General features: G+C 36.9%; 1 protein-coding gene across 1 annotated transcript in view; it reads right to left on the bottom strand.

Annotated features, from left to right (window-relative positions):
- Nucleotides 1-1,294: 1,294 nt before the first annotated feature.
- MINDY3 (MINDY lysine 48 deubiquitinase 3) overlaps nucleotides 1,295-17,907 on the bottom strand; it is a 33,197-nt gene continuing 16,584 nt past the window's right edge. Inside the window, exons 9-15 of the mRNA XM_020806650.3 lie at nucleotides 15,392-15,462; nucleotides 14,388-14,468; nucleotides 8,005-8,077; nucleotides 7,324-7,396; nucleotides 5,121-5,208; nucleotides 3,863-3,934; nucleotides 1,295-2,465 (exon numbers count right to left, since the gene is read on the bottom strand). Of these exons, the coding sequence (XP_020662309.2) occupies nucleotides 2,316-2,465; nucleotides 3,863-3,934; nucleotides 5,121-5,208; nucleotides 7,324-7,396; nucleotides 8,005-8,077; nucleotides 14,388-14,468; nucleotides 15,392-15,462 (608 nt within the window). The 3' untranslated portion in view covers nucleotides 1,295-2,315. The remainder of the gene's footprint in view (nucleotides 2,466-3,862; nucleotides 3,935-5,120; nucleotides 5,209-7,323; nucleotides 7,397-8,004; nucleotides 8,078-14,387; nucleotides 14,469-15,391; nucleotides 15,463-17,907) is intronic.

Raw genomic sequence — 17,907 nt, 5'->3', positions numbered from 1 at the left:
ATACCATTTTACTGTGAGTGAATCTAAACTTTTTAGATACAGGACTCCAGTATATTTGTGCAGTCTTCCATAATATATTTTTCACTACAGTTCTTGCACTTCTATATTCCTCCTGCCCAAACTGTATTTTTTTAAAAGAAGTAATGATGCTAAAATCAGCTAGACCGCAATAATGACAAAGCCAATCAGTCTAATACATTCTTCTGAAAGGACTGGCATGCTGTCTGAGCCAGAAGTGTCCACTTGCTAAAGTCTCCATGCAGGAGCCAATCAAACAGCTCTATCACCTTTTAAAAAAAACTCTGGAAGTTCGTTTGTACTGGGAGTATTCTTAGCAGAGTAAGCTCCATCAGGAATATAATGTGCAAACATTTAAGCGTATTGATCTGTGATGAAAGGTACTGTTCTTTGTAGTACTGCTGAGTGAGCCTAGCTCATTTTGCCACTGAGAGGATCCAGATTTCTATCTCTACTTACGTTCAGGTGTGAATGTATAGGCAGGAGAAGCACAAAGGAATCATAGCACCCTGAAGCTGGAAGGGACCTGCAGAACCATTGAGTCCAACCCACTGCTCAATGCAGGAATACATATCAAAACATATCTGCCAGGTGGTTGTCAAAATGTCTCTTGAATGCTTCTAATGTTGGAGCACTCACCACCTCTCAAGGTAACTGATTCCATTGCCGTACTGCTCTAACAGGGCTATATTTGAACAATTTGGATTACCCATATATCAAAAAGGAGGTGGGTGGAGCAAAATGCTGTGTACATTTATACAATAATACATCTAAGGATGTATTTTTTTAAAAAAATTGTTTTGTGCAGGATAAGTACTTAAGCTTTTATGAATACAGAAACTCTATGCACATGTGACACTGAAGTAGATCCACTAACATGATGGATGAATTTGTTTAGTTCCAGAAGACTTAAGAAAAGGTGGTGTGCCACTGCTGAGTAAGACATCATACCTTGTGTTTCATCTCTTCTTGTTTCCCCCAATTTTTGGTATAAGTTAGGGTGGGGAGCTGGAAGAAGAAATTAAGTCACAGATGAATTACTCTGAAGTGATAGAACTTCTTTTCTCATATGCTTTGGAATCAAGACAGTTTTGTTATCAGTAGTTAGGTTGACTTACCTTTAAAGTAACTCTGTTTTTCACATGAGAAATCTCAAACTTCATTAAACAGTATATCTTAAAACCATACGCAATATCTAAATTCTTTTATGAACCTTTAAAAACCAATGTGGATGTATATGAAAATAATGAAATGGACAAGGAAGAAAGCCATCAGGTAAGTATTCAGCAGGGTTTTTTTTAATGTAGTATTTCCTAGATAATAAATAATGGAGTATACTACCTGAATAACAGTTGTTTTCATGCATTAATTAACATGTACAATAGTTCTGGCCCCATGTTTCTGTTAGGACAATTTGAGAAGAGGTACTTGGCAACAATAATATGAACAGCTTCAAAAATCATAGCACCAACTCCTTCAGCTGTTAGGTTGGTTTTTAGAAACATTTCTTGTACACAACTTTAAATATTATTCTATTTTTTAAAATTTTATTTTCAGTGTGCCAAGGAGGTAAACCTTGGGAACAGAGCTACCAATAAATATAATTTATCATTTATAGCTAGTCATCATTTTTGTTCCATTTGCACAAAGCCATGTAGGTAAAAAGTCAGATTACCAGAGGGAAAAGACGTAAATGTAACTCATCTAAATATATTCAGTGCAAATCCCAATCTAGTCCCAAAGCTCAGATACAGCAGTATAGTACCAGACTAAATATCATCTTGCAGGTTCCCTGCATAGACCCCACTGAAGTGGGAAAAGTGTACAAACACTACTACGATCTCACACAGCCCTCTTCCATTTTGCTGGGGCTCATGGAAGGAAACTCCTGGATGGATTGAGCTCTAAGGCAGTATGATTCCAATTAAAAACATGGGTAAAGAAGTGTGCAAACAGTGGAAACTATGGTATTTAAGACAATTTTTTATTTAATTTGCAGGTGCTGCACTACTAGAGTATTTTCAGGTTCTTTTTAGGAGGCTTCTGGGTGAAAACTTAACAGTGCTGCAATCCTGTAGAAGAACTAATTGGTAAAATACAAATCAATCCTGTTGTTAAAAAAATTAAATATTCTAATTAACACTGAAAAAGTGATTATTTACAGTTTCTCAATGACACCAGTGTATAGCACAAAATCAAAATATAGTTTGCTTGTTTTTGTTTTAAATATAGGCATCTGCCTCTCATAATCTCGTTCAAAACATTGGTTATTAATAATACAAAGTCTCCTTTTAACATCAATTTAACGAAGGAGAGCGATCTGTGGTCCAGAGCAGTTCTACGTATGGCCATTTTGTCTGCAAACAGCGCTTGATTGGAGTATCATCAGTCTGTAGCATTGGGTCTTCGAAGCCCATAATCACTGCTGTACCCTCAACATACATGACCTGTCAGGGTTGAATTAACTAGTTCAGTATATTGTTGCAAAGAAATGTCAAATTATTTGACATCAGTAACAGGCATTACACATTTCAAGAGAACAAAAGCTTTTCTTCCCTACCAGCAATTTCAGAAGTAAAAAACTAATAGAACTCTTAATTTTTTGTGCCTCATTACACATGATCTTTGTAAAATAAGTAGAAACATCTATAAAGAAAACAAAATCTGTTCTAAAACTGGCATTTTCATTAGTTTAATCTCAATGTGATACAATTTCATATAACCTTTTTAAAATATAGGATGGAAGAGACATTGGTGGTCTATGGATATATTGGCTGAAATCCTGTTGAGTAGCTACACGTGTGATGTGATGTTACACACCCACTGCAGCTGCAATTGTGTTATGGTGGAAGGTGCTAATCATGAAGCACTTCTTCAGGTGCATCATGCAATGGGCAATCAGGTTTTCTAGCTAAAGTGAGCCAAACAAACGCACTTCCTCTCCTGCCAAACTGCCCTCCCCATTTTATCCCTTTCTTCAGCCTGTTGTTAGATGTGCTCCTGCAAAGCGAATTAGCAACAGGGGTGGGTAGCAGTGGAGAAGAATGTAGCATTTTTGCAACTAATTATTTTCTTCCCCACATGTTCATCCTTATCAATACTCCTGAGAGGCAGCTTTCAAATAGGGGTTTAGATGGCTGCTCCTCTCAGTCACCCAGCATGTCCCCCAGCAGAGGCACACACAAGGCAGGGAAAGCACATATGCTCCTTCCTAGCTCAACTGTCAGCTCTCCTAAGAATAAGTATTGCTATTGCTCTCATGCTGCCTGCCTGACTGCCTCAAAACAAAAAACAAACCAACAAACCATACACAGAGCTGTATGCAGTGCTAACGGTGACTGAAATATTCTTATATTCTTGAAAGAGGAAAACTTGAAAACTTACAACAGATGCTAACAGATTACCTGCAAGAAAACGGCCCATTTCAGAATATTCTTCCTTGCATTCTAAAGCAAAGCTCTAGCAACAGAATATCTTCTTACAACACAAAATGATTCCTCCCCTCTCTGCCCAGGATAATATGTCTGACAGTTTGGAGTATCATTACAGGTTTTATAATGACTCCTAGTTTGCTTCACACTGACTGGACTGAACTGAAAAAACACTAATTTCTTTTCTGAAATTTTAATAATCCTTTGCATTTTCTCAGATCATTACTCAATTTTTCACACTGTAAAATGTAACCACTAGCAAAATGTCAATTCATTGCTTTGTTTTATAGTGCTGTTCCCTTGGGAAACAGTTCAGTGTAAATAATTACTTTCCATGGAATTCATGCAATATCATGTAACTGCCACTTCAAGAAAACACTACTCTGAATTAGCTTCACCTGATAGTGCCATACCTTTTCATTATAATTAGATTGTTTCAGTCCATTGTAGTGGTATACAGTGAATGATTCTTGAACCTTTGAATCCTAAGAAAACACTCAAGTTAGTATCATGGAACATATTTCTTCCCTAACAGAGCATTTATACATTGTTGCAAAACATGCAACCTGAACTTTGAGGTCAGGAGAACAAAAAGGCAAACTGAGGTTGCATTCTTCTGCACACTTTCAGAGAGCAAGCCCTACTGAATATACTTGGTCTTATGTCTAACTAAACATGCACATGTTGCGTCGTATGATGTTGTCCCTGCCTTTGCAAAGTAAACATAACTACAAAAGGCAGACAGAGAATATTATTGTTAATTGTTTCACTGATCTTGGGCTCAAGAATGACTAATTTAGATTACTGGCTGAAATCCTGTAAAGCCATCCTGGTAGTGGTGAATTTTGGATATTAAATGTCAGGAATGGCTTCCTGACAGTGGCTCTCAAAGTAATTACATAAGAGACTCAAGATTTTCAGGGAAGAAATCAGAAATTTTTAATTTCAGAAAAACGGCCACAGTTGATGATGTCTTCAGCCTTCCACAATGTAATTTGCGCAACAGGATTCAGTTGTTGCCTCTTTCTTTTCTAAGAGTTACACCTCTACTGCTCTAGTAGGCAACTAGATGTAGTGTGAACACCCATATGAAAGTATCCCTTTCTTCTTTTACACTGAATCTCTAACCTAGAAAATACTGCCTATACTGACTGGTTTTCAGACATATATTTCTGAAGATAGCAATTTAATTTAGAGCCTTCTGCATTAAAAGCTTATGCTCCAGCACTGAGCTTCAGAACCACCCCATAAAAATATCTAAAGATTTGTTTCAATTTGTTTAAACCTTTAAAGCTGCATCAAAACTTTCAGATGAAAACCCAAATGTGGCTTTCCAGTTTTACTATCATTCTATCATAGGTGACAGTAGCTACCATGTAACTTAAATCAGCTTCTCAGCATCTGGGGCTAAGGAGGTGTTACTAGATAGGAAGTGTGGAAAGAGGGAATTAGTATGTTGTTCCTCAAGTAGTTTCTACTGTTTGCAGATTACAGAAGTGTGTTTTGCATTAATTTGCAGTATACAAAATAGAGAGGAAGAAGAGGGAGGGGATAGATAAATGTGAACAGTTTGAGATACTATGAACATTTAAAAAAAGTTGAATGCATCACTGATCAACGTATGACTACAAATTCCCCCAACATAGCAACATAAATATGTCATTACATTACCTGTTCAGGAAAAAATTCTTGAAGAAAGGGACCAAGCAATATGATTCCCAGTCCTTCTGGATCTAATTTTGTCTTCATGAGATTTACACTAAGATAAGAAAATGAAGAACACAAAATATGGTGCATTTGTAGTCTTGCATGACTAAGTACTATACTTGTGCAACACTTTCAACTGCCAAAAACAATCAAGCTGTTGTACTTAACATCTTAATGATGAGTGCAAAGGAATGGCATCTTGTTGCCAAAACAGAGTTATTTTTAAACCAATCTTATTTAAAAGAAAAGTCGCAGCAATAATTGAAATACTATGCCTTATTAGGTAAAGTTTTCAGGAAAAGCACACTGTCTAATTCCTGGGATTATACTCCAGAAGACTTAATGGATATTGCAAAAAGGCCTACACTTTAACACATCCATCAACTTTCAAACTGTCTTGCATAAGACCAAACATTTTTAGAAATTTATGTGTCAAGCTGAAATGAACAAAACTAAGCCTGCAGCAAAGCATGGCCATGGAACCTTCTGCTTCTCATTGATGTTGTGGGTTGCAACTTTTACAATCCCTTATCATTAGCCATGTTGCCTGTGAGCATTCTCTACTAACATCACAAACTGGCAAAATCTTTGCCACTTGGTTCTTTCCCTGACAATACAAATCCTACCAACTGCATCTCTGCCCCATTTAATAACCATGCAGAAATGTGGACCGACATATTGAACTAAGCACATCAAGCTTCACTGTATGATTGCTGATTAAAAATAGGAAATTGATTTCTAGAGTGAAATAGTTTGTTGATCTCAGTTATTGTTTTTTGTTGTTGTTGAAAATCAAGTAAAAATATTTCACCCTCCTCCCAAAGAACTATTGCCCATTTATTGGAATGCATAAGGTAAAGGTTCCCCTTGACATTTTAGTCAGTTGTGTTCGACTCTAGGGGGCGGTGCTCATCCCCGTTTCCAAGCCGTAGAGCCAGCGTTTGTCCGAAGACAGTTTCCGTTGTCACGTGGCCAGCTCGACTTGCTGTTTACCTTCCCACCGAGATGGTACCTATTTATCTACTCGCATTTACATGCTTTTGAACTGCTAGGTTGGCGAGGAGCTGGGACAAAGCGACGGGAGCTCACTCCGTCGCGGAGATTCGATCTTACGACTGCTTGGTCTTCTGACCCTGCAGCACACAGAGGCTTCTGCGGTTTACCCCGCAGCACCACCATGTCCCCCCTGGAAGGCCAAAATGTTGCTTTGACTTGGGTCTGGAGCTTCAAGTTACAACCAGAAAAGGGCAAGGAAGAAAGGCGGGGAATTCAAATTGCTAACTATTGGTGGCGAAGAGGGTGCTTCTTTGTAGCTCTTTCGCCCAAGTGGCTAGACATGTGTGTTTGGAGGAGGCTTCGGACTGCCTGGTAAGGTAAGGTGCTGCTTTCTGCTTTTTAAAAGCTATTCTGGGTGGGGTTTTGCTGCGTGATTTTGGGCTGGGTGGTGGGATTATGTTTCTGTGCTGTGATGGGTCTTGCAGGGTTTGTTTGCTTTCTGCTTTCCCTTTTGCCCATTTCCAATGGGTCTTGCACGGTTTATTTGCTTTCTGCTTTTTTTTTTTTTTTTTTTGTATTTCTGATGGGTCTTGCACGGTTTGTTTGCTTTTCAGGGTTTTTTCCCAGCTGGAACGGATTAATCGAGTTTCTGATGGGTCTTGCAATGTTTTTTTGGGGGTGTGTGTGATTTCTTTCTTCGGCTGGAACAGATTAATTGTATTTCAATGCATTCCTATGGGAAATTGTGCTTCAACTTACAACCATTTCAAGTTATGATGGGAGTTCCAGAACCAATTAAGTTCGTAAGTCGAGGCACCACTGTATATACTAAAGCAGCTCTAAACTAACTCACCTTATAACACATAGTCAATTATTTAGATCAGAACTACTACAACTCATTTTGGACGTTGACAAAAAATAAATATCCAGTAATTCTTTCTTTCTTTCCTTCCTTCCTTCTTTCTGATTGATTTATATTTGTACCCCACCCATTTAAGTGAGCATGCGACTACTCTAGGTGGCTTACAAAATATTATAAAACATACAGCTAAAATATTAAATTCTTGAACTAACTGCAAACATTGGAATAAAACTCTTCTCTAAAATGAAACATCATCATAGAAAGCAATTAAAGGAACCAATACAGCAACAGAAATTAGTACGCACTTACTATTCAGGATCTGATACAAGGTCCAAAGCCTTCATTACATCTTCTAAAAGAGTATCTGGTATAAAGCCATTATCTGGGAAGGGGGGGAAATACGTTAATTAGTATATACTAACAAACGCCCAAGCATTAAAATAGAAACTTTATACAAGTTGATGACTATTGGCACTTCCAATGCCCTCATGCAGCACATTTCATTTTTCTTGGGCAATACACCTGTCTTGCTAATTTTTAGGGTACTGTGTGTTTAAACTATGCTACATGGGTCTGCTGTTGCAACACAGCCTCACTGTATGAAAATACTTGTCCTGATGTGTTGAAATAAGATTGTAGGCAAATCTAATAAAGAATAACTGAGCAGACATGTAGAACTGGAAAATTCAGTTGTACATCAGAATCACTGAAGTTGCATTTAAGATATACAACACCCTAAGAAACAAAAGCATATATCTGTTTATTAGATTCTACTCAAACAATATATCCTTGTTTCGGAGGTTAAGTTATAAAGAACAATCATTTTCTTGCTTTGAAAATGAAATTTTAGGTAATCATTGGAAAAATGTTTAATTATTAACCATGTAGACAATACTGTTTTTTACCACTTAGCAACACAGTACAGGACCATAATACCAATAACAGGAGTAAGGATTGCTCAGTGTTACATAAACTCATTCCACCTCTTACCTTCAGGGTCGTATGTTTGAAAGACACGTCTGGCTTGTTCTGAGGGAGCTTCAGGAGCAACAAGAGCCAAATCCTTAACAAAAAAAAATCCATAAGATTAAGTACAGCATAAAAGCAATGTTTTTAAAGAATGAACTGTGGCAGCACCTCATATAAAGCTACAAGAAAAAATAAACCATGAGAATCGAACCAGAGTAAAGGACATTCTCTGAAGTAGACAGTCACACTAGTTCAGTGTGACCTTCTATTAAACATCATGCTAAACCAACGTTCCCTCTAATTTCTGCTACTGCTGCACAAGACTCCACCCCCACCATGCGGGGTTCCAGCTGCAACTGAAAACAAATGGGCAGCAACATCAATCTGGCTGTGTGGAATCAATGCACTGCTGCACAGGTGCACAGACACACACACAGCTTAGAAGGAACATTGCACCAAACCAACCAATTAAATAAATGGGTAGCAATCCTCCTCTAAAATAAGGTGTGAATCCTCTACTGTAGTTTTAGGGGTTGGGGGTAGGTTCACAAGACTTCTGGGTTTTCTTTTCAAGGGGCTGGTGTGGCTACAAGAAGGCCTGAAAAAAGGGGGGGGAGCAGCTCCCAAACCTAGCCTGCTTCTGCCTTGTTACTGTCTCTATCTGTCCACTATTGTTTTAATTCATTCTATTTGCCTGCTCTGTTTCCTAAACCCACTCTAATTTTAAGCTCTCAAAATGTCAGAGCTATTAAGAATTATTACTATAAAGGCCTACTGTGTATTTTACAAGGTAAGTTTTGCTCTGTTCAAGACCAAATCCTAGCTGGACACAGATTAAAGAAGAGAAAATTTAAAAGTTACTATTCCTTTAAGAAAAAAATAAGTCCATACCACAAGTCTAGGGCAAAGAAAAAGCAGGCCAAGCTAGCTCTGTCCAAAGTGAACAGCCTTACTTCTCCTTGTCTTGTCATCTATTATTTTAGTTCTTGATCTGTTCACAAGTGGAGCAGCCGGCTTCTACCTTATGGCTGTCATATACTATGTTTGGTTTGCAGAAAGTCTTGTGTTTCCTACATCCTACTCAGCCAAGATTTGATTTCTGCAACTTGTAAAAAGCAAGCAATTCATTCACTTTGGGAAGCACTCCAAAAATGTATTTCACCAGCCAAAGCTCCATAATTTCTGCCAAACACAAGCATCCAAGACTTACAAATTGTCTAAAAACGTCCTGAATCTCTAACCTTCCATACAAGGAAATACTATTCATAAAGTATCAAGTACACAATGTCATAAAGGCAGAAAACAAAATAAAACATTCTTCACCTTTTGATGATATTTCTGATTTAAAACATTTAGATTCATTTTAAAAACCATTCTCTTTGACAATACATGTTTCTTTTAGGACCTCATGCTTACCCTTGAAGGCAAACACACACTATTATAACAAATATATCTCAGCTGTTTACATTCTTAAAAAATCAAAAACAGCACGTACAGTCCCTACAATAACTACAGTATTGACAAACCTTATGGGGTTTTAAAGAAAACAATACTGATTGTTTAAAAAAAAAATAAATCAAAGTGAGACAAAACTGTGGACAATTCTTATTATAGCATTTGGGACGAAAAAATTCTTATACATTTTTGAAAGCTGCAGCTAAATACACCATTAGAATAATATGTTAGGCCAGAAACTAGCAAAACATTAAAAAAATTGAATCCAACCCAATACAGTCAAACATACATCAAATAAATATATATCAAATATTAAAACATGGCCCAAAAGAGACCAAACACTTATCTTAAAGAGTAGCTCCTGGCCCATTTTTATTGCATTTGTCTTACAGAGTTGCCCTCCTCTGAAATGTTCCATAGCAAATTCTTTTCTGAATGAGCAGAAGTTTCAGAACAATCTTATTTTGGCACATGGATATGTGTGCCAGCCATTCAAAAATCCAATGCATTACCACAAGAACCTTTCTGTATATGTTCAAATAATTCAAATAATTCTTCCAGCAACAACAAACAAAATCAAAGGATATTAGAACTATCATGCTGGAACACAGGCCTTTTAATGTAGTTTACCAACTGCATCTGTAAATAACAAAAGACACAGCATAACACTGTGGGAGCTATAATGATGGCAGTCAGATGTGGCCAAGTACTGTCTACTCTGTCTGTCAATAGCTTACTTTGCCCTCAACACCTGAGTTACACTGTTTCAGCAATACAGTGGTGCCTTGTCTTATGAACATCCTGACCTACTAACGTTTTGAGTTACGAACAGCTCCGGATGCAGAATATTGCTTTGAGGTACGAACTGTGCTTTGACGTATGAACAAAAAACCCCCTTTCTTGCCCTTTTTTTGACCTAAGTTCATCTTAGGTCAAAAGAAGAAAAAAATTCTCCCCCTAGTGGTAGAGTATGGATTAATTGGCTTTGCATTAGTTCATATGGGAACTAACCAAAATGGCCACCAGATCAGCAAAATGGCCGCGCGCAGCGTTTTCGCACCCTGCCCTCGCTTACCGGGCAGCGAAAATGGCGGCCGGATGGGGGAATCTTCGCTTACCGGTGAGTTTTCCCCCATAGGAACGCATTAAATGGCGAAAAAACCCCATTAGGAATGCATTAAACGGAGTTTAATGTGTTCCTATGGGGTTTCCCCCCCACATAGCGACGAATCCGGATAGCGACGTTAATCCTGGAACGGATTAACATTGCTATGCGGGGCACTACTGTATTTAAACACAGGAAGCTGAGTCTTTTTGCATTAGAAAAGTATTTAAGAATTACATTCACTTGCAATTGTGGCAAACAAGATCAAGTTTTTAAAATGACCACAACTATATAATTTATATAGTTCTCAGAATATACTAGCAGCTTAGAGCATCCAGACTATGATTTTCTATTTATATCTTTAAAGTAGCTCCTGTTCACTATAGAAAACAAGAAGCAAATACTGAAAATTTCAAATAATTACTGAAGTTGTAAAGATATCACTGAATCCGTTTTTGCTAGCTAAAATGTTCTACACTGCACTCCATACATGTACAATAAGTTGTGAGCTCTCTGCATATGTGGTTCCTTTGTATTCATGGATGATTTGGGAATTCAAATTGCTTCTCAAACACTAACTGCAAATCCATAAACCAACTAGATAAATGTCACTCTACATCATGTGTGGAGGAAACGACTTAGGCTAGAGAGACAATAGCTGGACCATGTCCATGTAGAGAGTTGACAGCCGGGGTATGAATAAGTGTGTCTTAGCCAAACTTTTAGCACGTTTTCCCACACCAGATCAGCACTAGTACAAAGGCCAATGCCTGCCACAGATTAGATAGAACAAACTTCACAGCAAGGGGGGGGGGTACTCATTCAAAGAAATACGTGGATTGGGTCCTTCATCTTTAAGAGCATTTTAATCTTAAATTATGATGTTAAATAAAACTGCATATTTCTCGACTACAAATCACCATTCTAATTTAGATATATATTGTGCAATATCTGGTGTAAAAACGGCATTTATAACTAGTGAATCAATAAACCCTTCACTAGTAAGACTAAGTATTTAAATTGTTCTTGCAGGAAAACTGCTATCTTAAGAGAGCTACAAAAATACTGTTATTTATATAAGGTTATCTATCTCAACACAAGGAGACAATGAAGGGAATGTAAACCTCATTTCTCACCATTTCAAAAGACAGCATGAAATGCATTTGCAAGGATATTAATTAGTAGACAATGAAATTGGATGCTGCATACCACATAACATGCAATGTTCATGGGCAGTCAACAGCTGCCACATGCATTATTGTTAGCTGGATTATCAAATAGCTTACAGGAAACAGACAGACTCAGTAAGTTTCTGTCATCCATGTAATTTGTGTCACTGTTCACAGAAGTTCAACAATATATTAGTCAGATGTTAAAAGAGTTAAAAGTCAGCAGGAAGCCATGGAGCAAGCTTCACAAATCCAGTGAAATATCTAAAAGGTAATACCTCCCTCCCAGCTGAGCAAGTACAGGGAGACTGAAAGTATCATTTGATATTAGTTACAAGCTGCAGCAGGTTCCTATACTTTATTAGACCCTGTATGAGATCACACTCATATTAGCTTCTTATGTGGGTGGTAGCTGGGAAAGAGGTTGATTGATCTTTTTTAGTATTTGTATATTTGTGGGAAGCTCCTACCCAAGGCCGTTAGTTGTTATCTGTTACAGTGAGAACAAACACTCCTGGCACAAAAGCAGCAGCTCCCAGGGGGCGGAATGACCCCTCATTCTGCCTTTTCCCTTAAGAGTTAGGGCATAGGTTCAAAGACTTTCTCCGGCCAATCCTAGTGGTGATTAGGTAACCAATATCCTATCTGAATTCTCACAACATTCTGTGTAATCATGCCAAGTTAATAAGAAGAGTTCTCAAGGTGTTGCTTTTAAGCTCCGCTGGCTCGGACATCTGTGGTCGACTTCTCTGTACTTTCTCTAAGGTTAATAGCCTTTCTTTGCTCTGCGATCACCTACATCTAATCACTGTTATTAGATTTAATATTGTCTTTTGATGATACCTTGGGTCCTTTTAAGGAGAAAGGCAGGGTAAAAATACTGTAAATAAATAAGCAATTTAATACCTGAGGAAAGCTCATTCTTTAGATAGTGACCACAAGTAATGAATATAGAAACCAAGAACATCGTTTCATTGCTGAATGAAACTGTCTTTGGAAGACTGCACCATAAAATTTCTCCACTGCTTCTTATTTAAGCTCAAATTATGATTTAGTGTTAGCTCCCATGTATTATTAAATAATCATTGAACTGTTGGCTAGGCATTTGCCTAATTATGTATTTTAACACCACAAATAAAACCTGTTTTAAAAACTGTATTTGCACTTCCTGTCACTTATTTGTTTTCAAAATGTCTACGCTGCATGCCTTTCACCTAAGAAGCTTCTAGAGCAGTGAACAATATTAAAGAAAATTATGTTACATTAGACAGAAAATTAATCAACAAATAATGAGTAATGATAAAGAATGTAAGAATTTCAAATCCTCAGCTTTCATTATTCCTGTTAGGAAATACAAGGAAACACCTTGTAAAATTAAGATTGAGAAAATTAATTTATCTTGAATTACAACTCCACTGTTCTTCATACTTGTTGAATATTTGCATTTCAAGCTTATTACTATCTACAACTATGTGAAATGCAAAACATTTGGTTGTTATTCCATGTGGAACTTCTACAAATTGAAAAGAAAACAGATGGAAAATAGATTCCCCCTCCCCCAAGAAAATAAATGGTTCAGTCACCTCGGGGCATATACAATTACATTTTTTGTGCTTTATATTCAGCCATGAACAGTCTTTCAGGCTATGAAATTTAGAGCCCAAATACTAACAAATTGGGGGGAAAGTGGTGCAATAAGTTAAATAGAAATGATATTGCTTCACTTGCTGACCTAGTTTCCTTTTAAAGGAAATTCAACTTACTTAATATACAAAGTTGTAACTTACAGGTAAAAACAAACCAGCATTATCACAATAATGTTTTGCATACTCACAAGACTGTTATTAAATCTTTAGTGAGGCCTGAGAATGCAAATCCACTTTGGGCATTTGGACAAACAGTTGGAAAGCCTTCTGCCCCCCCTGGAAGTTTGAGTTTACCCTCAGGCCATGTTAGCTAATTCCTTCTTGAGTAATATTTACATCATGGATTAATATCATCTTGAAATGTCCCAGTCTCTCTCTTTACATACTCATCCCCCTGTTCTCATATCATTCCATCCTTTCACCTTATTCACCCACAGCTATCATTAAAGTCGTTCTTGCAATTTAACACCCATCCAACAATGGAAGATGATGGTGGGCAAGACAGAGGTGACCTGATAGAAGTCAAGATAAGTTTTAAATAATGTTGGGCATCAGGAACATTCCAAACCTCCTTTGTTTTACAAATCAATGCACTAGAAGCAGCAGCAACATTCATATTCCTTGTTGCAATTCATACTAACTGGGATCAGTTGAAGAACAATCCACTGTCCCAACAGTTAAAAAATGGACTACAGCATTTGATACTTGACGTTGCACAAATATCCATGTACAATAATGGCTTTATCCGAGCAAAAATATAAGGAGTCTTTGAGAATTGATTCCTAGCCATACAAAAGAACAAGTAGATTCTAAGATGAGTCTCAAAATCTTTTGGCTTGTAATAAACCAGGAGTTTAAGTCATCCTGTAAAAACCCTGTACATTTTCTTACAACTTGCAGTGATAACAAAATGGTACTGAAGGTTTTAAAACATCTTGCTAACAGAATTATACTCTATAAAAGATCTGAACCATAAGACTTAAATGGGATTTGACCCAGAGTAATGAAATAAAAAGAAAACAATCGTACTTTGGCAAAGAAGACTGTAAGATGAGTTTCACTGCCAAGAATCCAAATAGGGAACTTTGGGGACTTCAAGTAGGAGCCAACCTTTAAAAAAAGAGAGACAATAATAGAAAGTACTGTTTGGTGAGTTCATAATGTAAATCCTGCCTGCAGTATTCTGCACCACATCATCCGGAGAAAAAACGAAACAAACATGTTTTTAAACTAGTTTTTAATTGTTTTAGAACAACAATAACTATTGAAAAAGGTCTGAAAGTCTTAAAGCAACCCAAACAATTTAGCAAACAGGCTTTTACACAGAGTAAATCGGATTTATTCTGCATCAGCAGAGCACTGATAATATTGGACTGATACATAATGAGAAAATCAGTAAAGCTCCCGTTCTCGTATTAGATGCTAAAAAGGCCTCTGACAACAAGTTGGTTCTTATTTTTGGGGGAAAAGGGTAATAAGAATATAAATAATTAGAATATAAATAATTTTATAGAATATAAATTAGAATATATTGTTTTTATAGAGGCAAAAGAGCTAGACACACATGACATGCACACAAAACAGGCCAGCTCACCCTCTCATGTGGATAGATCTGTTAACTTATTGCTCTTTGTTGTGTATGTTACTTTGGAGGACTGTAATTGTTACTGTTGTTTTTTTATAGTGTATTCTTATTTTTTTTAAAAAAGGGCAGATTTACATATATACATACACTGTAGTTTCTGTTACTATTTCTAGATGCCTGATGACTTCTATTAGTTCTGTGGTTTGTAACATTATCGTTTCTTCTGTTCATAATACTGTGAGCTATCTTCAAAGAACTGTTTTGCAAAGGCAGCGCCTTTTAAACAATAGTCAGGACAATAAAATAAGCTTTAATGTGATTTTGAGAAATCACTATAAATACATATGCTTCATTTTTGGATACAGCAATTCAAAGATATACCATGCTTTCAAAAAAAAAAAAGCATGATCAATCCCACATTTCAGATGAGAAAATTTTTACAGCTTACCTTACAGTACCTCAGTGACTCCATAAGTGTCAGAAAACCAACAGCTGCTTGTTTATGTATTCCAAGCAGTTCTGAAAAGAAACAAATCCTGTGTGTTAAACCAGTCACAAAGTTTTATTCATATTCCCTTTCTTGCCAAAAACATGCCATAACACTGACGGACAAATTAAGAAACAAAGCAAATTAAGAACAGAGAAATAAGATGTGTACTATAAATATGTGAGGACAAGTAATGCTAATGAGAGAACATTTAATGTCAGAGAATAAGTTCTGTGTTTTGTTTAAAGGCTTTTATTTTTAACAAAGCATATGAAGTCAAATATAATGCAAATTATCCAACAGAAACAATGCTGGCAAAGATACTGAACTATGGCATTGTTCTTTCCATATCTGATTTATCCTCTGCACGGAATATGCATTTAAGGATGAGCTCTTCATTTTTCCAGAAACTTGTCTTCGAAAGGGGCCCTTTTGATGACCAAAAATGCAGGATTAGTGCAAATTTTTATTGACAACTCACAGAACATGCTGCAAACAAATTGAAGAATTAGAGTTTGAACTGCTAAAGATCTGAATGCTTTAACTCTAGGCAAACGTCTCAAGAATATTTGTAAAATATGTATGAGGGTTTTTGTTCTGTTTTGCTTTTTAGCATTCTACAATGGATATGTATGTATAGATGATGAGATACACTGCCTGGTACAAACCACTACAACAAAAACATACCGAGCAGCAGTCTCAGAAACTCCAGAAGAGGACCAGAATAGGTATGTTAAACACATTTATTACCAGCACACAACTCCATGAGTGTCTCAGAATATTAAATACAAAGGCAAAAGTATTTTGAAGCTTGTGGTATTAGCTCAGTCCCTGTTCAAAAGGAGGAAGAGGTAGGGGCATCTTAATTTTTTTTTTTTTTAAAGGAAAGCAGAATAAAGTGCCAGGAAAGTAATTTTGCAGATGAGCCTGTCTGGAGCAAAAAGGTCACTTGGCAGGCAAAGGATTAAGCATTCCCCCTCCAAGTGCTCCTCAGTGATCTTTAGGGCTCTGCCACAGGCACTTGTTTGCAAGATGCATTCTGAATACCCAAGGAATACATTATTGTGTTATGTCCAGGCTGCATCTGATGGAGATATCTTCATAAGAAAAGTGAATATGGCCATGCATTCTATATTAATTCCTGCCATACTAGAGAATCCTATAGAACTCTTTTCCTAGAAGGCACAACAGACAACATTGCTATACTTTTAATTTCCCAATCTCGAGTCTGTGATTCACTCACAGCAATATTGCTATATATGGTAATGTATGAGACACAAATACTCAGGATAAAAAATGGAAAAAAATCATGGCACAGAGATGAATTTATTAAGCAGTTGGCACACATTCTTTTTTCATTTTGATAATGTCACAAGTCTAGATCCAAGAAGAGATTCTGCCAGGATGCCTACGCGTACTACATTAAAAGTGGTAGAATATACCAGATGGGCGGGATATAAACCGAACAAACAAACAAACAAACAAACAAACAAACAAACAAACAAACAAACAAACAAAACTAGCAGCCTTCTTATTGAAATTACCTCTGAAAGTGAAACAAACATATTCACCTGCTTGTCTCATTCTGTCATGCAGTTTTACATCCCTCCTAGGTTTGCACAGTTTCCTCAATTATTCTCTTTCCTTAGGGCCTACTGCCATCTTGTGGCAAACCAAAGCATGCAAGCTTACATATTTAAAGAATGTTGACATCACCAAAAAGTGGATTTCAGGAAAATATACACACAGTAAAATGATCAATAAAACAGAAAAACTGAAAGAATTGTGCCAATATATTCTGGCTTCTACTTTCTTCAATTGTTTTAAATAAAGATGTTTGGTGTCCAGTGTGAAACTAAGCATGCACAGTACTCCAATGTGAATGGAAGATGTGACATGTCGTCCTCCAGGTTGAGGCCATGAAGTGTTAAGTATACCAAGCCACTCAGAGTGGTCGCATAGACCAGATGGGCAGGATACAAATCAAATCAAATCAAATCAATCAATCAATAAAATAAAATAAATAAATAAGTCTGTAAATCTAGTTGTTCTCCTTTTCCTCCCCTAATGTGTTTACATCTGATGGTATTTCTATCCCAATAACCAGCAAATTAGGTACTGTAAATCATAGTATTCCAAATTAAAATCTCTGAGCAGCAGTGGTTCTAATTTCCCACTCAAGATTTCAGTCTGATTTCTGAAGCATGTACACAGGCCAGTTGTTCTACCTGCATATTAAAACAGCACCCTGGCTATCTACACTTAGTGACATAATTTAGACTGTAGGACATGCAGGTGATACTGTATTCAATTATAGTACATCCTGCCAAGCACAAGACTCTTACAAGTGACTTACAAGTGACCAGAAATCAGACTGGAGGGCAGCTCTTATAAATTTCAGACTCCATATCAAGCATGATAACACAAAAGTGTTACATATGAAGAGAACAATCATAAATAGGCATGAAAAGAACCAA

This window comes from Pogona vitticeps, chromosome 6 (genome assembly GCF_051106095.1).
Source record: "Pogona vitticeps strain Pit_001003342236 chromosome 6, PviZW2.1, whole genome shotgun sequence".
In the NCBI taxonomy this organism is placed as follows: Eukaryota; Metazoa; Chordata; class Lepidosauria; order Squamata; family Agamidae; genus Pogona; species Pogona vitticeps.
This window is presented reverse-complemented; position numbering and strand designations above follow the sequence as displayed.